Source organism: Nyctibius grandis, chromosome 9 (genome assembly GCF_013368605.1).
Source record: "Nyctibius grandis isolate bNycGra1 chromosome 9, bNycGra1.pri, whole genome shotgun sequence".
Taxonomy (NCBI): Eukaryota; Metazoa; Chordata; class Aves; order Nyctibiiformes; family Nyctibiidae; genus Nyctibius; species Nyctibius grandis.
The window spans coordinates 3,572,396-3,595,876 of record NC_090666.1 but is presented as its reverse complement, the minus strand read 5'-3'; the positions used below and the strand labels follow the sequence as shown (position 1 = coordinate 3,595,876).

Sequence of the window (23,481 nt, the reverse complement as noted above, 5' to 3'; positions counted from 1 at the left end):
ACACCTTCACTCAACTCTTACCGTGTTCTGTCTCTCAGAGTAAAAACATTAATTTCCTTTCTTTTCTTTTTTTTTTTTTGTCCTTTTTAATAGGTAGAGGAAGAAAGGTAAGATTTCCTTTACTTTTGTGGGTTTTTTTTTAATGTATTACAACTGTTAAAATAATCTCTTGCATCTCCTTGGAGCACTTCACAGAAATTAAATACGAGCTCTGTTAAAAACACTTAATTCTGTCCTCTTGGCCTTCCTTAATGGCTAGGGAGGTTGCGGTCCACATGGAAAAAAATGCTGCAATACAGGCAAAAATCCTGGTCTTAATATAGAGAATCCCTTGACTGCAGATCCCTGCTGTCTATATAAAACGAATTCTGGTTTGAGGAGTTTGGTTGGTTCATCTCTAGCAGTGCCACAAAATGAGGGAAGGGACCACAGGTCATTAAAAGCCAAACTATTGAAACTTTCAGCTTGTTTTTTGCTGAGACTTAGCTGCCCAGCGTGCAGTAGGTAGCACAACCCCTCTTAATCATTCCTGCTGGCGTTGTTAAAACTTGGTGCAGGAGGCACGTCTGTATTATGGTGCAAGGCATTACTGCGTCTTGTCTAGAAGTCCTTGTGTTAACTTCGACTGACACCTAATTCAGGTGTCGCTCGCAAGACAGCTGTTGCACTGCTGCCCGTAGGCTGGAGCAGCCACTGAGGTATCACACATAGCTGGTACGTCAGCTTTGCAGCCTGTCTTCTGTGCTGCTACACCTGAGGGGCAGGTGTATTTACAGGAGCCTCAGTGACACCTTTGAGTGCTAGGCCAACTTACCCCAAAACTACTCTGCCTTCTAGCTGGTACCCAGAGCATTGATGTGAGGAGCTCCAGTGCAAAGTTATACTGACAAGTTCAAGTTTTAAAAACCGTTTTACACTGCTCTGTGATCTAAATAGTGTTTTTAATAAGAATTTTGGTTTTCTTACTTTTGCTGTTGCATTTAATTGTTTCATATACTTGACCATGAATAACTGGGGTTTCGTCTAAATCACTGGAGGATTGCACAATTATAAAAATACTCCTCAACTGTATCTAAATATATGAAACTGTGCTGAAAGCAGTTTTTTGGCACCCTTTCTACTTTCACTGTGGTAATAATTCAGGGTGCCCAAGGCAGCTTTCATAACATCATGGCTATCAAGTCACACTAAGTAAAATGCTGGCAACCGTCACCCGAGTACTTGTGAGGGTCCCTTACGACAGGAGGCTCTGCAGGAGGTGGGTCTGCCCGAGCCCGAGTGCGCAAAAGGGACACTCGGTCCAGGCACTGATGAAGAACTGGGACGATGTGTTCTTGCACAGGGCCACCGTTCTGTGGGCAGCATCTCTCATCATATGCAATTAAACAAAGAGAAGGTCTGTTCTTACAGGAGAAATTAAAATACATTCTGATAAATGTGCTTCGAAGATAGTAAGCAGGTACAAGAAATAATTGAAATAATTTTTAATACACTCGCTAAAACCGAGTAGCTCTCTATGCAGAGGTAGTGTATGGAAATGGACTGTAACCAGCTTATTATGACTTGATAAACAAGGCAGGAAACTTTTTATCTTTACAAAGTCCTCTTTTTTTTTTTCTTAATAAAACAGTTACCACCAATAGGTCTAAACCCAGTTATTTTATGTAATGTGATCGTTGTGAACACATTCAGCTCAAAGAAAAGTCAACTGGCAAATGCTGTGTCCTTCACTCTGAAGCTATGCGGTATTGTTTGGTATTCTGTCCCTGTGCTGCAGGTGGGCATGCAGGCTTTTTATGTCCACAGATTTAGTTATATGAATTTTAATGTAATACCTTGAAGAAATGGAGTCTGAATGCTGCTCTGGGCTCTGCATTTCACATGAATCAAATCATCCAATAACAGAACTACAACATGTTTTTTAGTACTTAAATATCATGGGGGTTTTTTTTAGTTTGACTCTTCTTTCAGCTAGTATGTTGTGCAGGTAGAGAAAGTCTGTTAATTTATAACCTTCATTAAATCGGTGTCCATTGTCGTTAAAAATACTATGGATTAGCTATCGCAGGTACTTTAATTTAGTCTCAGTTGTATCCTTAGAGAAGTCTTAGCGTTTGTCACAGTCACAGGGATGGTATTTGTGAAACTGGTACTTTTAAATGTACTTTCACTTGTTTTCTGCCATCTGATGTGTTTGTATCTTTTTCCTACAGGGACAAAAAGGAGAACCTGGAATAGTGCCACCTGTAAGTCCATTTTTATTGGTCATTTATCAGCACACCCTAGAAGTGTACTTTTTAGTGCTTTAAAGCAGAATTGCAGTCATTATGGAAATACAACAAAAATGTATATCCTAGGAAAGAAATGAATGGGATTTAATTACGCTGTTTCACATCTGTTATATTAGAAATTCCTGTCAATTGCATTTTGGGAAAAAATCTTATTGAGTTAAATCTGTCATAATCTTTATTTTTATAGTTAGAATTTTGTGGCGGTCTAATGGTAAATTAGTATTTGGAAAGTATAGAGATACTTGAGAAAACTGGTGAAAGAAATTGTCACTTTCTATCTTTATTATCCCTTTCTAGCATGAAGACAAACGAAAGAATTGAGAAGTTGAGACTAGATAGTTGTAATTCACCTATTTATTTCATCATTTTTAGAATAACAATGATACTTCAAGGATTTTGCTGATATTGCTTAAAAAAGACTCCAAACTGGAAAGGGATAACGAGTGGAATTCCCCCCCCCCGCCCCCCAAAAGCCTTACAACTTGCCCGATACTTTAATTTTCTCTCTTGCCATTTACTTTCCAATAACTAATTTTCTGTAGGGTACTCATGACAAATATAGCCATAATGTTATGTGGTAACTTCAATTTATATTGCCTTCTTTAGGTTTCAGGAATACGAGGCCGCCCAGGACCAGCCGTGAGTACTTTTTGATCTTCTGATAACGTTTTCCACTTCTGCCATTTCTGTGTTGTATAGTGAGGATGATGTGAAGGAGGACTCTTCATGCCTCTAGTGGAGATTGTCTGCAAAGCTGCTGGATATGGGGAGGCAACAAGATTAATGGGATTTTTTACTCCCTCTCAGGTCAGCCCATGCCCTAAGTGAATGGATGTGTGCTTGTAGTACATGCATGTCTGAGGACCTTTGTGCGAGGTTTATGCCAGGGAATGCTTTTCTAGCAGGAGTGGAAGGAGCTGCAGTATGCTTCCCCACTGTGGCTAAGCAGAGAGCAGTTCTGGACTAGCAGAAAGGGTGTCTCAAACCTGTACATCGATCTCTGCGTTAAAAGCCTCCAGCATTCAGAAAACCTTTGCTAAATTATCTGTGGAGCACGTGAGAGGTGGAACTATTTTGGAGATCTCTGCATCCTGATTTTACTCCCTTCAAGCAATGTACACTTGAGAAGAAATATTGAATACTTGGTGATCGTAGCTGTTTTCTTTATGATCATGTGAAAAAAAATAGCCACAAATTAATTTTCAGATCAACATTGCATTTCATATTTTCAGAGCTTTATTAATTGTTAGCTAGTTTAAAAGGTACTTAATATTTCTAATCTTTCTTTTAGGGACCTCCAGGCTCACAAGGACCACGAGGAGAACGAGGACCAAAGGGAAGACCTGTGAGTTATTAAATATAACTTAATGAGGACTAACCTCAAAAGGTTAGATGGCTCTTCTAGAGTTACCAGAACTTTCCTTGTATTTTCCAAGAATCAGGTAACAAACAGAAAACTATTTATATCTCCCCATTCCCTGGGTAGATTGAAATCTGAATGTTTTGAGATAACTGACAGAGGTTTAGCAGTATTTCCATGAAAAGCCATACTTTCTCAACAGTTACCCAAAGCAGTGTCTGAGAGCATGGCTTTCTCCAGGATTTTTTTTTTTTAAAAAAAAGGAAGAACAAAACTGGAACATCACCTTCGCCTATTTAAGAACTCGCTGACTTTTTGCTGGTTACTGCTGTGCATCAGAAGCATGTGTGAGCTGTGTGGCTCAGAGTATTTCAGAAAAGGCAAAGCTCAGGAAGTTAGCAGGAGTTAATGTGTGACTACATGTGTTGGTATGCTGGTGAATAATATAATCAAGACTGCTCAGTGGAAATAAAGACATCATAAGGGAATTTCAGTGTCTGCCTGTGGAGAACCACAGAAAAGCCAAAAGGGACTGCTGAAAATACCAAAGACGATGCGTTCCTGTTGAAAAAGCTAGGTCAAAGAGCAGAAGCTGCTAAAAGGAGATTTTAAAGAGTTATATTGTTGTCATTTCTATGTGGATATTTTCCTATCCCTCAGGAGAGAGCAAGCTAATACTGAGTTTAGGCATAGGCCTAAAACTGATTCCTTTCTGCTGTTCCTCCAGTGAGTGCCTGTTATACATAGATGGTAATGACACTTCTTCTAAGGCAGTGGAGGAAGTGTGTAGCCTCTTTGAGATGGAGGCCAAGCTGCTGCTGCTCTCAGGATCACCTTAAGGTGTTTGTCTGATGAATGAGTATCAAGATACTGAAAAGAATTCTGGGAGTAATTGTGAAATCTTGTGGTGCACAGAGGAATCTTGACTGTTTATAGAGACGTCTGAAGTGTTTTCCTAATGTGGAATATTACCAATGAGATGTTAAATAATTTCTGATTCTGTGCCATGCATCCCTTGTATGTTTCTACAGAGTGATGGCTAGAATCACCTAAAGTACCAAAAGGCTGCAGGTAGCTTTGAGTTCCTTTGACACAGGTTATTATACTGTTTTCAAGGAATATCAAGGGACTAGGAACCAGTCAGCTTCTTTGAAAATGTTATGTCAAAGGTTCTGGTGAGCTGTGTGTATGTCAGAGTGTAGGTCTGAGACCAGAGAGCACTGCTTTAGATACAGAGTAACTGCTAGTGCAGGATTTTTTATTTATACTTTCTTCACCAAAGGGGTTATCAAGGACTGGAACAGGCTGCCCAGGGAAGTGGTGGAGTCACCATCCCTGGAGGTGTTTAAAAGGCATGTAGGGGTGGTGCTTAGGGACATGGTTTAGTGGTGGACTTGGCAGTGCTGGCTTTATGGTTGGACTCAATGATCTTAAGGGTCTTTTCCAACCTAAATGATTCTATGATTCTATGAAAACAAATGTTAGCTCACACCTGCAGTTTATGTTACGAAAACCTCTCTGCACATTGTTTGCAGTTTGTTTAAAATACCTCATGGAGCAGGTAACCTTGTACAGGCACCCTTGATAAAATTACTCTGGGTAAATAAATTACTGACTGGTGATATTACAAAACCACTAAGCATGTTTCCAAGCCTTTTGTTTCTTTCTTTGGATTTTTTTTTTGCTCTCTAAATGGGCTCTTACTGACTAGTGAGCAGAAGGAACTCAACCTTGCTCTGGATCTCTGCTTTTTACAACAGCGGGACCCTTGGATGTGAAGTGAGTTCAGGAGTATTAGTGTATTTTTTACTTCAAATTCTTTGTTAGTGTAACAATGAGAGAGAAACAGCTGGGGAATAGCATGTTTGTATTTGCAAAATGCATCTGGCAGGGGGGAGTTTTGGAGCCTGATACAATTTCAGGTGTTTACAAATGATCTTTTGCAGACAGAAAATAAGCTTAAGAATCCTCAGAAGCATTGATATGTTTTGTTTCAATATGGATTTACACTCGATTGTAATTGTAGTAGCAGTTAAAACAGGTAGTAGTTTGAGAGTGTTCTACCACGATCTGCATGTCCTTTTATTCCATGACAGGCAAAACCTGTACCAGTTTCCTGCAGAGCAGCAGCAGCAGCAACGGGCCAGACTGAGTCAATTCCGTGTTTACACGGTGCCACCTCGTGGCCTGTGTGAGAATTTTTGCCCTTTTTTTTTTTTCAAAACTCGCTGAACTTGAGCTGGTGAAAGAAAATGAAAGCGCTTTTTTAACATATATATAAATAGATAAATAATATAAAAGAAAATATATACTCGAGATTCTATTAAAAACTCCAAAAATTGGTTATATACCACTGGTTAGTTGCCACCTACAAATATAAACATGCTTTTCGGGGACTTTTTCGGTTTTGGGTGGTGAGTTGCAGTGTGCTCTTGAAGCACGTTGATTTTTGGTGACCAAAAAGTATGTCCTTTTCTTAAAAGAAACGAAAAAAAAAAAGACCTTTTTCTATATCAGACTTTGTTAAGGTGTCTTGGTTTGGATATTGAAAATCAGTAGTCATTGTATAGAAGCTTGCTTAATTCTTTATAGAAAACTGTTTTTTTTCGCTAATGCTTAGCTTTGTTTTCTTTTTAGTTTGAGAATAAAGGAAAGAACATAAGTCATTCTTTTCCTCCTTTGGACAGTATGCACTTTTAGGTTTGGCAGTGTGTACTTCTGTTTATAATACAAATATTAAAAATAAAGTTTTCTGCTGGAACCTTCTGCTTCCATCCAACATGCATAAATCTTCTCATTTGTTTCAGAATGCCATCTATTCACAACTCATTCTGCGAGCAGGTGTATGTGTACGTGCATGTCTGATAAGGAAAAGATTTTCCCCTGATTGCTAGACTTATGGGAGTTTCAGACCATAAAGACAGATTGAGAATTAAGCGAGTTAGCTCATTCACTGGGAGTTTACAGGAATCCTCTTGTCAGTGCTATCTCGGTGTAACCATTTCCCAAGGGAATGCTTTTTCTTTAACATGCAAACCATACCAGTTCAAACCATGCTAGTTCAGACATAAATTCCACTGAAATGTATCGCAGGCTGCAAGGAAACACCGTCCCCATCTCATGGAAATACAAGCAACGTGTCTGGTTATAATTGTGTTTGTAAAGCTGACTCACTGAGCCAGGCTTCCAAAGTTTTATGTTTAAGGATCCTTAAAATAGAAAAGTTATTATACAGTATAAAATTTTGCCTCGCCATAGTCAAGCATTTTATTATTCTAATGAAGGAAGCAGTGGTGACAAGCACTTTAAAGTCTATATTTATGATTGAAGTATATCTTTATTGCTATTGATTTTTTTCCACTTATGTTTTATTAACTGCTTCCGTATTTAATTTTAGTTCTGACACGAGTTAAGATGAATGCAGTTTAGGAATCAAAAGTGACTGATCACAATGGGAGCAATGGGATGGCCTCCTAGCCTATTCTGCAAATACTAGCTAGAGTTAACATCGACACCAAGGGAGTTACTCTGCATTTTTGGCAGTGTAACTGTGTTGAGAATTCAGCAATAATATGAGCTGTCTAAACCATTCATGATGTCAGGAGGCTGTAAAAATCCAGCCTTACGCTGGAGTTCCCTAAGCATGTGTATGTATGTACGCTAATCTGAGCTATATGTGTTTTAGAAGTAAATTTGTGATATTCTATATTGTGTTCAAAGCCAAATAGTTTTTCAGGAATAGTATACTCTAGTATGGAATGATAGGAAGCCTGAATTTCTAAAAGAGCCTGAGAGAGAAATTACTGCAGTTTACTTGTGTGTTGGATTCATGACTGATTTTAGCCAGTGCTTCTGATCTGAAGGTAGGAACAGGTCTTGAGGGGTATTGTTTGTTTGAAGATCTTTCTGTAGAAATACAGATTTATCACAAACAAGGCAGCTGTTTGCCAGTTACAGTGAATTTAATGAATACCTTTGCACACTGTTGGCATTTCTGATTTTCTTTCTAGGGTCCTCGTGGTCCTCAAGGGATTGATGGTGAACCTGGTATCCCTGGCCAGCCTGGTGACCCTGGTCCTCCAGGGCATCCTACCCACCCAGGACCAGATGGACTAAGCAGGGTAAGTTTTACACTTGCTTTAGTAGAAAGTGAAGTGATTGTTGGGCCAGATCCACATGATACAAAGAGTAACTTCTCTTTGCTTCAGTGAATGTAGAATGCTGTGCCCATCGTTCCTGTCTCCCAGTCATGAGGGACAGCAGCTAGCAGCAGTGCAAGTTCTGCCAAAAACGGGGACAAGTTGAACGTGAGAAACCTTGGAAAGGACACACCTTTCTCAATGGGTTTTAGTATCTAGAAAAGTCAAGGTGCCCAAATCTAAAACTCTTAATAACGTTCTGTTGCTTCCACCTGACTTAAACCTAAGGGATCTGGACAACGGTAGAGGGAAACTGGTGTACCAAATTAGGAATATAGAAAAGAAAAAAAGAAGATTAATTATAAATAACAGAATAACTAATGAGAGAAATTAAAGTATGGTTAAGTTACTTCTTGCTGGAATTGTTCAGACCGACACTGAGAAGATTAAGTAAGGAATTGTTTGTGAAAAGCAGTGCTAACTAGCCATAGATACAGACAAGGTGTTCTGCAAGACTCCACACCCCCCCCCCCCCGCCAAATTCTATGGAACGGTGATTATGACTGATAACGAAATACATATTTGAATTTCTCAAGTATCTTCAGATACACATTTATTGCTGTTTGGAAGATAATCTGTTTTGATTTCTCACTCCATTGTTCCTGCGACATTACTGAAAACAATAGAGTTATACTGACAATAAGCTGAAATATTCACGTTAGGCCAAGAGCTTGCAAGTTTGGGCAGCATTTCTTGACTTAACCACCTTTCCAAATAGTTCTGAATCCAGCAGATTCAGCCCAAGTAAATATCTTCAGCACAGAGGAATCCCTTAGAATCACAGAAGCACCAAGATGGGCGTTAGACCGCCATCCTTCATAGATTTCCACAGAAAATATGAAAGAATAGGTGTGGCCAGAGATCAAAGACATTTTTGGTTTGTATTCCTGTCTCTGAAGTTAGACAATCTCCAGCCTTGCGGAAACTGTGTTTGGGGACCAGTCTGATGCAGAACAAACTTAGAAGACTTGAATGCACATTTGTGCTGTTGCTTCTTCTCAGACACTGTAAGCTCTGGCCTGCCACAAGTGAGGATCTGGCTCTGAATGAAGCAAAATAAAACTGTTGATTTTCAACTATGTGCTGGCAGAAGAAGGAGAGCACTGAAGCTTCTCCCTGCTCTAACTCATTTGTCTCTGTGAATTGGTGTGAACAGCAGTGGCCTTCAACTGTACTGGATAAGAGCAGCACACTTAAAAATCCTAATTTGCAGTCATAAAATCAGCTACATTTCTGTTTACCTTAAGATATTTCTGAACTTGAAGCACAGTAAGTGAAAACAAAAGAAAGCTTTAGAAGACATGAAGGAATATTGCAGGTGAAGTTGAGGTGTGATTTAAATTTGAAGGTGGTGAAAGAAATGTAATTCATTTCATGGGAGGCTTTTGTCCTTTTAGATCATTTTCCCATTTGTTTAATATTAAAGTGCAGATAAAGTCAGTACAGTAAGCAGACAGTATGATGCATTCAATGGGCCTTTGAAGCCTTAAATCACCTCAAATTTACAGGAAGGACAACTTTTATTTTAATGATTAAAACAAGAATTTCGTTGTTAGTGCTGCAAAGCCAATGTAAATAATGAAGATGTGGTTACGTGGATTTTTGCCTTATGAACCATCAAAATGACTGACAACTAAAATCACCTGTCTTATTTTTTCAGCCTTTTTCAGCTCAGATGGCAGGACTGGATGAGAAGTCTGGACTTGGTAGTCAGATGGGACTGATGCCTGGTGCAGTGGTAAGACCAGATTAGCCCTGTACTGGAGAACAGGGTGGAAGTGGAGTGCATATGCGAAAACCCAAAGGGGAATTCATCCTCTTCAACTTCCTATGCCTCTAGAACCTGGATCTACATATGTTCTAGTGCAGTTTTGCACGGTATCTGGAAAAAAGTGAAAAAATATTCTTCTGTTAAAGTGAAAACTTTTTTCCCCCACCTCTAGCCTTCTTATTGTCTTCCTTCCCTCCTTCAGAACTGTCCGTGAGTTTGCCTGCCTGAATCTTATCCCTCCAAGTCCCCACTGGTAACCTTCAAACTCAGTTTCAATACAATTTCAAAGGTTCTAAAGATAACCTGGTGTTTTGCCTTAGGATTAACTTTTGCAGTGATTTCTTCAAAGAACTTTCCTTTTTTATAAATGTCTCTCTTCAGTGTATTTGCTCTGCGCACATACAATGATTTGTTCCACAAGTCTGTCCTACTTACTTTGTTGCCCTCCATTGTTTTGCTTAATCCTTTCACTCAATTTGTCTTGAGACATTTCATCTCTCGTACTGCCTTTTCTTCTGTCATTCTCAAATATGATTTGTTTTAATATTAATATATCTTTTAAGGTATTTTTCAATACCTAGGTCTCTCTAAGGCCTTACACAAAGTCTGCTAAAGTCAATTGGCGCTCACTGTCTTTGGATTGATCCATCATGTTCTGTGATATCCTTTATTCATTTCCTTGTAAACTGAGTAACTGACAGTCATTCAGCTGAACCATTGTTTTTTGTTTTGTTTTTAATGTTGGTTGGAATTTTTAAATGGCCTGTTACTAACTCTTCTACATTTGCTTTGTAATAATTAGTACAAATTAATGAATTGTGTGTAAAAGACATAAATCTTGAGCCTCTGTCAAAATACAAGTTGTTGTCTGCTATAGATATTTTTGTATTGCTAGAAGCAAGAGAATTACTTTCAGACAAGATTATGTTTACTTCGTGGTATAAGGTACAATTAAGCACGAGATTTTTCCTAAAAACCCCATGAAACTTTTTAAGGGGAAATCTGAATTTTCTGTAACAGACCACAGCTGTTTGGAAGCTGTTTTGGTGGTGTGTATGAATCATGAAAATACGTCCTTCCATTGCCACTTGTTGCTGCTCACGGCTGAGAACAGCAGCATGAATTTATTTTGTCATTGATTCCATTATGAGATTAATCTGAGTAATGAGATTCCTTTCAAGGGAAGACTATTCCCCCCAACTCTATTCTGTTCTTACATTTTTTCCAGTGGAGCTGTGCAGGCAACCCGGTTATTCTGACTAATTCCAGAGACTGTGAGGTTCCAGAAAGCAAGCAAGCCCCTATTTTCAGCTGCTAATGAATTTACACTGCTGTGGCTTTCTGAGTTTGAAGATCTCCATTCTCTGTACTTCTGTATTTCATAACATTAGTCTTCTGAGTAAAAGCTTTTCAGAGGGTTTGACCACAGCAATGTCATCTTGGAGGTCACTGTCAGGCCATTTTGCTGTCTGTGTGGGATGAATGTTACTTGAGGAAGGGTGTTTTCCAGTGTGTAACAATTTATATTTTTGGTAGGGTCCAGTGGGTCCAAGAGGTCCTCAAGGTCTCCAAGGAAAACAAGTACGTACTTTACCTCAGGGGGTTTAAGATCATTGGCCAGAGATGAAGGCAAAGCACATAGTAACTGGTGTGTGTGTGCATCTCTGAGGCAATGTCCATCTTCAGTGACGCATGGATGAATGCATTTTCATCTAGAGGAGAATCTAAACATGCTGCTCTCAAGAGCTCTGCTCCAGATGTACTCTATACACAGAAATTAACTCAAAAAGAACAATTTATTAGACCTTTAGCAAGGTTTTAACCCAACACACATGTTTTAATGAGGGAAGAGCAATGGTAATGGTGACTGTTCTGGTTTCAATATTGGCATGGTGTTAAGTTTCCAGTGGGATTTGTGTATGGCGCGGAACTTATCTAAAGCTTGAGGGATTTTAGTATCCAACTTTCACTCATTTTGAAATGTGAGCTGGTTCTGAATTAGAATCTATACTGTCCCATGGGCTGTGATTTTCCTGATCGTGGATTTAAATTTATATTCTTATATATTTACTTTTTGGAATTTGTAACTGTATTCATCTTTGGTTAATTTTAGGGTGGTGCTGGCCCCACAGGCCCACCTGGTGAACCTGGGGATCCAGGACCTATGGTAAATACAAACATTTCTACACTAAAATTGCAAACAATACATTATACTGCCTTACTTGAGAACAGATGTTCTTCTCGTGTTGTCTCAGCGGAAGCTATGAAGTAACTTCAGTCAAGAGTTGTGGTGTTCAGAGCATGTTGTCCTGAATCAGTGAATTTCAATTGTTTTGAACATGCATAATAGTGATTATAGTATAATCATTATAACTTTTCCAACACAGACCTGAGGATGGTTAAGCACTGGTAAAACCATACCTGATAGTGTAACTTATACAAAGGATAGTGAGAATATTTATTTTTTGGAGGTGATAAAATGTTTCGAAAGTAAAAGCAAGAGCTAGAGATTTGGAACAACAGCAACTGTGATTTTTAATGTGTTGGTTTTTTCTCCTAAAGAATCCATCCTATATTTTTATATAATATAGTGCAGGTTTCTTAGGGGCAGGATGGTTAGAAAGAGCACTACAAAATTAAGCAAGTGTGCGTAGGCATTAAATCGTCCTTTTTCTACATCTGTTTTTATAAAACCAGACTTTGAAATGGAGCAAATGGATATTTTAGTGATGGCTAAATTGACCTCTCAACACATATATTTATTTCTTAGGGTCCAGTTGGTTCTCGTGGACCAGAAGGACCTCCGGGCAAACCTGGTGAAGATGTAAGTTTGTTATTCTTTGCATCTTGTTTTATTTTTAATAAAACAAATATTGGCATCTTTGAGACAGTGACTGACCAGCAGATGTGCCTGTTGTAACTACTTTTATCTATTTACTTTTCTCTGTAATCATGCTCTTCATTAAGTGCAGTGTCATAACTATAAATCTTAGCATTCCTTTTCAAAACCTTCCTATCTCCATCATACCTAAGGTTTAAGCACTGGCTTTTTATTATTTCTTGCCTCAGACAGTTCTTCAGCTGAGATGTCTTTCTTGAAATCAAACATAATAATATACCCCAGTTAGGAAGGGCAATTGGAGGCATCTCCTTTCTTTGGGATCACATGATGAGTTAGAAGAACTGTAGTGAAAACATTCACGTGGATCTCAACAATAAAATCTTAGTATTTAAAAAATTTTTAACTTTTTAATAATTTATTCATAACTGATTTTATGACTCTACCCATGTACGTACACATATATGTAAGATGTATGTATTATACATGTTGCATAAGGATATATATATGCACAACAATAGCCTAAGAATTTACCAGTAGATGTGTATTATTTGTTTGCAAAGCACACTAAACTCATCTGAATTGTAACGTATAACTTGAAAATGAGTTGAAAACTGCAGATGCTGGCTATTTTAGTATCAAAATTACCATAGCTTGTGTAATGGCTGCTTTCCCCTTAACCTGTACAGAGTTATAAGAATCTTTGAAAACAATTAAATCTCAGTGCAGTGAAGCGGAATCTTGATACTGCTCTAAGAACTTCCTCCATTTCCAGTGTGTGTATGGGTTTCTGTAATTGCATTTGTGAAGCAGTTTACCTTCTCTCTGTCCTGAACCTATTTTTCTGAAGCCTTTCATATTCCTGCAACACAGACTCCTGGGTGTATTTGAACTGATTGATGCGTATAAAGGAATGGTTTGGTTGTGACTCTGGAGGACTTGGAATAATCTTTGAAATAGGCTTATTTGGTTCTACCATATTTTTTTTTCCTGTTGCATCACACAGAAAATAGTCAGTGACCTAGACTGAAATTATACACATTTTAAAACTTTTGAACAGAAGAAGTAACAAGCTACAATGCAGGCAGTTTTAGGTTGCTGTTCCTATGGAAAATTAAAGTGATTTGCCTTCCTGCCTGAGGCTGACGGAAGTTTGCGGCGTTACTTCCCAGGCACACTACGTGTCAGCGCTGTCTGGTGATGCTGAGATGCATTTCATAGTCAGTCTTTGGTTTTCCGCAATTCTTTGTTAAAACCTTTTCAAAAACTAATGTGTCAAATGCACCTTGTTAGTCATGTGTGCAGTTGATTTATATCACTGAAACTGTTGCAGTAAAGAGAAGATTTATAATCCCGGTATGAACGTCCTCATTTGTTTGAATGGAAGAATGATAAGTTAATTTTCACATTTGCTACTTTCATGTGTTCTTTTTTTCCACTTCCTTAGGGTGAACCTGGTAGACCAGGACAATCCGGTGAGCCTGGATTTCCAGGATCTGCAGTAAGAGCATGATCATTTACATTTTAGCAAGATAATCATACTTATGTATTATGTATTGCACTCAATATTTAGTGCAATTATTAATGCGTGCAAAGCTCTGCTATTCAATTTCTGAAGTACTTGTGTTAGCTTACTCAATGATCCAGATGAGTACAATAGCTCAGAACCAAACCGGTGATTTCAAACGTCCTTGAGTTAATCCTGAGAGTTATTTCACAGGTCCATATTTCAGCTGTTTCATAGATGAAATATATGTAAAACAGATGACAGTACCTACAAGTTGTACTCCGTTTCCCAGTATTTCACATGGTCATTCACGATCACGTGCAGGTAGTGCTCAGAGAGTATAAAATGATGTCAGGTTGAGGTGGCACTGTTTACATTTAAAACAGTCAGTCTGAGGGCAGGGGAAGAATAGATTGTATCATAGACATATACTTTATTTTAATATATTTATTCAATATGCATATGTGATTAAGGAGTTTCCAAATAATATGTACTTGTAGTGCAGAGGATACTTGTCATGGTTCACTCTAGAAAAAAAAGAAAACAAGTATCTCTGATGATAAAATGACAACTTTTTGTCATCTTATATAATTTTGGCCCATATTAAGGGTTCTACCGTCACTAATCAAGTTTCTGTACCTGGAAGGGAGCTGTAGTGTGGTTGAAATGGGGACAGATAAATCCCAGAACTGAAGCCACCTGATACACATCATCTCTTAAACTGCCTCCTTTTCTTTTAAGCATGCAGTTCTTGTTTGGCAATTTTGTTAGCAACTGGAGATACGATCTCTTGGAGAGAGAAATGATTTTTTAACAAAGCAATGTTGTTTCCTAAGCTTTCTTCCTAAGTTTTATGGATAAAAGACAATGTTTTGTAAGCTGCTTGAGGCTAATGTAGTCTATGGAGTATTGTTCTGTTCAGGTCAAGCTGTTTTGCTCAATAAAATAGTCTTTTAGAAGACTTTCTAATGAAGGAAAGAAGTACTGCAACTGCACACACACACACACAAAAATCTCGTTAAGAGTTTGCTGCAGTTGCATAGCACTGTAGACAACACCGTTGATTACCCTGATAGTTTATCAGAGAAGTGTGCCACGTGTTGACCAATGACAAGGCCCATACACTGCTACGGAGATACCTGACGGCTGTTTTCCTTTGTACATGATTTGCCTCCTTGCCATATGACTTGTCCCATGTGTGTCCTTCATCATTTGATTGCCCTGGTTGTATAAACTGATATACATATACCACTGAGCACAGGCCAAATAAATCATTTTTATGGGCTACAGTGAATCTAAACAAGCATAATTTGTACAATTTCAAATTTACATGCAAGACCTTGTATGACAACAGAGATCGTTGTTCACTGAGAAACTTACTGAGTATAAATAATTTCAAGAAATCTAATCTATTAATTTCAGAAATTTCATACCTTTGTAAAGTAATTTTCCATTTAGGAGTCTGCAAACTCTGGAGTAATTTCCCACTGAACTTTATGATCAAACATTATCCATATAATTGATTATGGGAAGACAAAGACTTTTCTTATGTACCATGATGCTAATAAGGAAACAGCTTGTCTGTATGTGAAGTTCTCTCTAATGCTGAGATCTCAGATGGGTTTTTCTTCTCCTCTGAATATCAGTGTTGCTTCATGATGCTTCATTTTCTATAATGTATTTGTATGATTTTTTTCCATGCAGAAAAGTATGTACTTTTTGGAAGAAATGATGTGTTTAAACAGTTTGCTGAACTGTTACCTGAGAGTATGAAGGTGTTAATGTGATTTCCATTATAAATTCATGTGATCAATATTCTAACATGAGGCATCTAGCTCTCTTCCATTACTTAGTCTTTCCTGAAAAAAGAAAATGGGAAACTTGGTAAGAAATTAAGTGCAAGGCAACTTTGGTTTAATTGCAAAATGTATTTTAATAGCAGTTGTTTATCATGCTACTTGACTGACATATTCTGAAATAACATGTACAGTTTGCAGTTTGGTCTTTCTATTTCATTTTAAATGATGGCTGTGAGTTTTGATGTCTGTTTAATTAAACTTTCTTCATAATAAGCCTCAAAACTTGACCTACCACTGGTTTTATTTGATTACTTCTGTTGAAATCTGAGGTTTGATCATAACCGATGTAAGTGATAAAGCTTTTAATATCGGTGAAAATGTGCATAATGCTGAGACCGTCTAACTTCATAGCATGTTAGGCTGTATCTTCTGTCACCCTCTCAAATGCTGTGCCTTGCTATATTACGTCACCGAGGTGAAGGAGTGTTAGGAGTATTAGTATTAATGCTGCAACCCTCTGGCCTGTTAGCAGCACTGTCGCTAGATTTATCTGCAGAAATCAGGATTTTGTTTTTTCTTTTTCCTACTTAGGGGCCTCGAGGCTTTCCTGGTGCTCCTGGTCTCCCAGGTCTCAAGGGTCACAGGGTAAGAGGCAAGGTTTTCACTCTCCTCATAGATGATGTTTGCAGGCAGTTCCAGTATAAAGACACTCAACTTTTTTTGTATTTATGGTGAATTTGACTACACTATAGACCTGCCAATTGTAGCAGAATCACTGGCATTCGAGACAAAGAGGGCCTTGCAGAAAGTCAGCGCTATTCCCCTTTAAGCTGACCTCTCTATTATGTTCTCTAGTGCTTTCTTCACTCCATTTTCAAATGATCTGGGAATCTGGAAGGAGCTTGCATGAGCCCTGCCAAGCTTCAGGAGGCACAAACCTGACAGTTCTCTCACTTTGTTGGCAAGTCTTGCATTAGGGTGGGGAACTTGAGAGGTGGATACGTTTGCAACATGGAGTGATTACAAATTACCAAGTTTTCTGGCCAGAATTTTACTTTGAGGAGGAATAAATAGGTTTTCTATGGCTCAGAGCCTCCTTCTTGTTGTTTTAGGATTTTTTTTAAATGTTCTTGTTTTAAAAAGGAAACCAAATCCAAGGAAATGTACCTTGTACAAATGGTTTCCATTTAGGAAATGTTTAAAAACTTTATTCCATCTGGTTTTTTTCTTCTTTATTTTTTTCCTTTCTTGCTCTTGCCGCCTCAGATCCATTCTTAACACTTTAGTATTGAGTTATTTTAACAATAATAGTAGGAATGATCTCTGTGTGTACATATATAAATATAATTTCTCCATATTTTTGTAACTCTTACAGGGATTGAAAGGACTTGACGGTCCAAAAGGTGAAATTGGAGCAGCTGGAGCAAAGGTATTTTCATGGCCCAAAGAACTAAATACTTAAGCATGTTTTGTATAATGTCAAAATAATAAAAGGTAGTAAATCTTTCGAATGCAGCTTTGTACCCTCTTCTGTCAGTGCTACTTACATGGAGTGGAGAGGCTACGTGGAATTGTCCATTTTTACTGTACATTTGATACATATAAACTGCTATACAGTGACATGTCTGGGCTTTATACAGGAAGAGAGTTCAATAATGCCAGTCACAATTTCAGCTGGGGCTCAGTTTTAGGCCTGTAAGATATCACTAGGTGAGCTGACTGCGGTCTGTCTACGACACCTATGTAATACTGAAGACAACAAAGTCTGTTAACGAAGAGCCCATGCACATCTTGCAGTTTTCCACTTGGCCAGTTTGTGGTTCTTTTTGGCTTTATATGACCAAGCTGAGAGAGGAAAAAGAGTTTTCTAACATTTTTTTATAAACTAAACTAGACTGAAATAAATTAAAATAAAATAAAATAAAGCAATGCATAACTAAAACCTGACTCTCCTCTTTGGGATTACCATACTAGAGATTGGCTTAAAAGAAACAGGCATTGGAGAGGAGAGAGAATATGTTTTATCAAACCATTTTTCACCTAACAATTTTATTCTCTTAGAATTTTTGACCCTCACTGGTACTGCAGCATCCTTTACAACTTCAGCTCAAAGCAGTGGTAACACAGAGTAGCCAGCTGGAGACAATCCTTTCAAGATGGATTAAAAATTATTTTAAAAGAGCATAGAAACTTTTTTCCACGCTTTTCCACATTGATCAGTGCTTATGCTAAAACAGTTTTGGCCTAGTGTAGGTGGTAATCACAGGTGGCACAGAACTATTCCTTTAGATTAAAAATGTAGTAAATGAAGTGAATCTTCCAAAACCTAAATTTAAATGTCAAATCAGTAGTTAAGGAGAGTTTCTGTAAGAGAAGATTTATTTCCTGAGATTGCCTACCACTTTCTACGGACACAACAACAGCAGGAGACTTTGTAGAAACAGTGCAATGGGTGGTGTGGGCTGTAAACTAGAAGAGGTAGGAGTTAAATCTGCTTCACTGAGAATACGTAAATATGGCATTTCCCATTAGCGTGGGGAACAGTGCCCTCGCTGCACACAGGTGACTGGGCAAATCTGCCTTTTAAGTCTAACATAAGCACGAAGGACAGGGAGGAAACATGTAACTCCGTTTTCCTCTAACCTGTTTCCTCTAATTGTGTCATTTCTTTTCCATTTCTAGGGAGAATCCGGACCAACAGGTGCCATGGGTCCAACGGGTCCTCTAGTGAGTGTCACGTGCATTGGATATTACAGAAGTGGCTTTAAGATTGTAAATGTTATTGCCAATAGGACGTTTAAGGTTTTAATATCTGTACTTGGTGTCACGAAGCTGAGCTTTCTCTTACTTAAGGCTTTTTTTTCCTATTACACTAACAGTAAATTTGGTCCACTATAAGCTGTTATTCTTTGCAATTCACAGCCTTAGATAATAAAGATAAATCAGAAAGCTCAACAGAAACTTGAATGTAGGTTTACCTACATTCAAGTTTACCTACTCATGTGAGTGTAGGGTGACTAATTTTGCTTACATGTTGATGCTTCATATGGAGTGATTTTGATATGAGAAAGACTGGTTTAGGTTGCTCTGAGATAGAAATGGAATAATTTAGGTCAGAAATGCACTAGCTAAGAAAAACATGGACAGAGGATTTTGGAGGTTATGGTGAGGATAAGCATGCGTGACATGGAAGTGAAACGGAGAAATTTTTTCTCAGAGTAGTTTTCATTCAGATGTGGTTTTGGACAACTGAATACTTGTGAGCAGTGTAACATGACAAAAAATAGACTCTCAGCAGTGCTTCTGGAAGTAAAGCACCTGTCTGATATCAGATAATGACATCTCTCTGTGAAGCACTATCTTGTGTCATGCAGAATGTAGTATCCCTGAAGTGGAATCTAGTTTGTGAATGAGCCATAGTAAATGAGATTGCATTATTGACCCTGGTGAGTATATACAGAATTAATTCTAATGTGTTTAAAACTGGAAATACTGTTTTAACAGGAAAAGAGAAATTACAGTCTATTAAATTTCCACTCGGCAAGCCTGTGAGGCTGCAAGGATTTATGTAAGCTTCTACTTCTTTCCTGCTATAGGACAAGATAAGCTACAGCTGCGGGAGGAAAAAAAAATAACTTGGTTCTTTAACTGTTGTTCACACCATCTGTCCTTATCATGCTTATGGTGTCAATGAACCTAATCAGGTTCTTGTTAAAAGTAAATAAAGGAGACTGAGCAGAAAATCACTGAAGAGCGATGCAGTGCAAAACTTATGTGAAGCACAAGAAAAGTCAAGTATGTTTAAAAAAAAAAAAAGTAAAAAGCAAAGAACGTGGAAAGCTGCCTGGCAGAAAAGGACCTGGGGGTGTTGGTCGATGGCTGGCTGAATATGAGCCAGCAGTGTGCTCAGGTGGCCAAGAAGGCCATCAGCATCCTGGCTTGTATCAGGAATAGTGTGGCAAGAAGGACTAGGACAGCGATTGTCCCCCTGTACTCGGCACTGGTGAGGCCACACCTCGACTACTGTGTTCAGTTTTGGGCCCTTCACTTCAAGAAAGTCATTGAGATGCTGGAGTGAGTCCAAAGAAGGGCAACGAAGGTGGTGAAGGGTCTGGAGCACAAGTGTGATGAGGAGCGGCTGAGGGAACTGGAGTTGTTTAGCCTGGAGAAAAGGAGGCTGAGGGGAGACCTTATCGCTCTCTACAACTGCCTGAAAGGAGGCCATAGCAAGGAGAGTGTTGGTCTCTTCTCCCACGTAACAAATGATAGGACAAGAGGAAACAGCCTCAAGTTGTGCCAGGGGAGGTTTAGATTGGATATCAGGAACAATTTCTTCACCAAAAGGGTTGTCAAGCACTGGAACAGGCTGCCCAGGGAAGTGGTGGAGTCACCATCCCTGGAGGGATTTAAAAGATGTGTAGATGTGGTGCTTAGGGATATGGTTTAGTGGTGGAATTGGCAGTGCTGGGTTAACGGGAGGACTTGATGATCTTAAAGGTCTTTTCTAACCATAACGATTCAATGGTTCTATGAAAAAGAAGAAAATGAAAAAAAAAAAAGAGGGAGTAGCATGTGTTCTCTCCACTATGGCGGGAAAAATCAAGTGAACTATGATTTGCCCTTTTTGTTATTCTGCTGTGATGAGCTCCTAAATAATGCACTTTTTGTTCTCTCTTCAAGGGACCTAGAGGAATGCCAGGAGAAAGAGGTCGAATTGGACCACAGGGTGTTCCTGTAAGTAGGATCTTCCTTCTCTCTCCTTGTAGTTCTTCCCTTGTTTTACTTAAATTGAAATCCCTGAGCCTGAAAGTGTTTATTCATGTGACTGTTAGTCAATTCTGTGTTGAGTTCTGCTGTAGCTTAAGAAAGTTAGGACTGAGCAGTTTTGTGGGGTGAGACCTTTACTGTAACTTTCAAAACTCAAAAGCAGTTTTAAAAAGTGAGTGATAAGTTGTGTGGTAATTTCTCATACCAGAGCTGCCCACAAGGCCAAATACCCTCACAACACTTTTTTCTGTGATACAAAAATGTCATCTTTGTTTCTGTGAAATTTCTCTTGGGAGGCTATTTTCACCAAAAATTACTGAACTAGAAATAATATGTATTGATTTTGTCTGGAAAGAAGTTTAAAATGAAAGTTTAGACTTTCAGTGTAAATTAAGTCTTATAATTTAATTCCAGGTAATAAAGCTGTCTTCTTAAAAAATGTTTTGCTTTTCAGCAAAAAGAGGGATTAGCCTTGACATGAGATCATATTTGAGTAGAAATTTCTTTCTGTTGCTTTACATCCAGTGTCAAGTATTGTTTTTTCTGGCATTTCTCCCTATGACTTTTAAGTGCTCCATTTATGTTATGTGCTCCATACAATGACTGTTAAAATATTGGCCTCTCTGAAAATAGAGAAATCCATTAACTTGAAGGGGAGCATAATCTCTTCCAGATGATTTCTATGCCAGTATTTGGAGGGCTATGTAATCCAGCATTTCTTTGATTGCTTTAGTATAATATGGCTGTTATCACAAATGGTAACAATAAATAAATTAAAAAATTAGTTAGGGTTCTTATCAATATTCTATCTTGTCTGTTTTCATATCTAGGGTGGACGTGGCCAGCATGGTATGCCTGGGAAGCCAGGGCCAATGGTAAGTTTCTTTCTTAATCATCTATTTTTTTCACCTTGTATTTCCCACTTGCCTTTTGACACTACGGAAAGAAGCACAAAAAATTGTTGGCAGTTGCTGGTAACAGTTAAGTGCACCTGGAATTATCTGTAAGTGCTTCCTAGTTCTACTCAATTCAGATTTAGTGCTCTCCTCTGAGAAATTATAATCTGTAGTTTGCTTCATCTAAAGGCTTTAATTTGCAGTGGAGTGGCATCTTCCCTGCAGTGGTGATGCTTTGCTGCTTTTATGAAGTGGGGTGCATATTGTAGGGAGATAAGTGTCTTAAAGATATGCACTGTAATATAAAACAGTTTATAATTGCATGTTATCTTCCTTCACATACAAAGTTGGCAAATGAGATTGTACTCATTCTCAGCAAGAAGAAATGCTACTCACTGGTAGCAGAACTTGCGACCTGCAATTGATCCATTACAAAACGTGTAAAAGATAACCCTTTAATTATGGACAGTGACACACTGAACTGAAAACCCAGCAGCCTATGTCTGCCAAACTGAGAAAGGCTGGTGTGCATGACTGTAGAAGTTCTCACAGGATTGCAGCAGGGCTGAAGATGACTGTGGCGGTTTGAACTGTGGATGTCAGTGTATCAAAGGGTGATGGTTTCATCCTACAATCCAGTCTCACAGTGCATTTGCAAAATGCGTTTGAGTGAATTCACATGAGTATTAGGAAGCCAGTGGGATTATTCCCATAAGTACACTTAATTATGTGTTGCTTTTGCAAATGAAAACTGATGGTGATTTTGTACTATTTGTGCAAGGCCAACTTCCACTTAAAAAATGTGGTATTCTTTTGTGTTTGCTTTTTTTGAAAGCATTGCTTCTGGGATATGCTTGACAGTTTCTGCCTGATGACGTAGCCAACCTGAACGTTTACCACTTTCTGACATTCAACATTTTTTAAAAAAAAAAAAGAAAAGAAAAGAAAAAAACACCCAACCCAAAAACACCACACCAAACCCCCCCCTCAAAACCCCAAAACACACCTGCCTGCAATTAAAATTTCATTCTGTGCATACTCTTTATTTAATAGTGATATGTCCTGAGAAAAATTCATTTACCTGTGCCATCTTAATGAACAGACTGTTTTATTAAAAATGTCACTAAGAAATAATTAACTGTAATAGAAAGTCAAAAAATGAGTGTAAGTGTCTAAAAGCTGCAAAACTCAATTATTTTGTATATCATGAAAGAAGGGTAACTTGTTAGAAGAAACTCTCAAACAATGAAAAGATTTTTCAGTATCAAAAACAATTATAAAGTTGAAAAAAAGCTGGATCTTGAGCTATGAAATTGTACATGAAGCTTGAAGTTTTTCTTTGGCATAAAATATGAGGTCAGGTTCAGTGGACATGGTAGTTGGTTGGCTAACGTTTTTGGTAAAATCCCATGTAGTGTTACAAGGGAAATACTGGTACTTAATGCATATGTTTCTCATTGGAGGAAGTGTTAATGAAATGCGTTGTTATTTGGGTCAGTGCAGTGGTATACCATAATTCTGGAATTCTTCCTGCAACAAGAGAGAGATTTGGCAGACATGTATTTGTGATCTGATAAACTGGGACATAGGTTCTCAAAAATACACTTAGTGAGCTGTTACATCAGTTCTGTAAAAATCCAGTGCAAGGTCATGGCAGAAATGTTGTCTGTAATTAATACGCAGTGGGACAGATTGTTCTTATTAAGTTTGTCAGCAGAGCTTCATTACATAGAACATTTTTTCACAGTATGCGTCATATTTTACAAAAAGAGAGAAAATCAGGAAAAGATAAAGAGGAATCATCTGGGAACAGAGTTGTAGTGAATGTTTATAACCACTGTGTGCCGCCGTCCAGAGAGTTTATAATACCATTGAAGGGTCTTCTGTTGAGTGTCTTGTTTGCACAAGAGGCATTATGAAAGTGGAAACAATTTACAAATTTACTCTAAAGCCCTTAATTGGAAGTCTTTCTGTTCAGCAAAACAAGGTTTGCATCATACCATACAACTATATGCAAGTGTATACACTTGGAGTTTGCTTTCTTGTGAGTTT

General features: G+C 38.2%; 1 protein-coding gene across 1 annotated transcript in view; it reads left to right on the top strand.

The window, feature by feature from the left end:
* Positions 1–23,481, top strand: part of COL5A2 (collagen type V alpha 2 chain) — a 117,434-nt gene that overhangs the window by 61,512 nt on the left and 32,441 nt on the right. Inside the window, exons 3-17 of the mRNA XM_068408235.1 lie at positions 94–107; positions 2,214–2,246; positions 2,898–2,930; positions 3,583–3,636; positions 7,662–7,772; positions 9,511–9,588; positions 11,158–11,202; positions 11,735–11,788; positions 12,392–12,445; positions 13,908–13,961; positions 16,358–16,411; positions 17,142–17,195; positions 18,449–18,493; positions 20,447–20,500; positions 21,364–21,408. Of these exons, the coding sequence (XP_068264336.1) occupies positions 94–107; positions 2,214–2,246; positions 2,898–2,930; positions 3,583–3,636; positions 7,662–7,772; positions 9,511–9,588; positions 11,158–11,202; positions 11,735–11,788; positions 12,392–12,445; positions 13,908–13,961; positions 16,358–16,411; positions 17,142–17,195; positions 18,449–18,493; positions 20,447–20,500; positions 21,364–21,408 (782 nt within the window). The remainder of the gene's footprint in view (positions 1–93; positions 108–2,213; positions 2,247–2,897; positions 2,931–3,582; positions 3,637–7,661; positions 7,773–9,510; positions 9,589–11,157; positions 11,203–11,734; positions 11,789–12,391; positions 12,446–13,907; positions 13,962–16,357; positions 16,412–17,141; positions 17,196–18,448; positions 18,494–20,446; positions 20,501–21,363; positions 21,409–23,481) is intronic.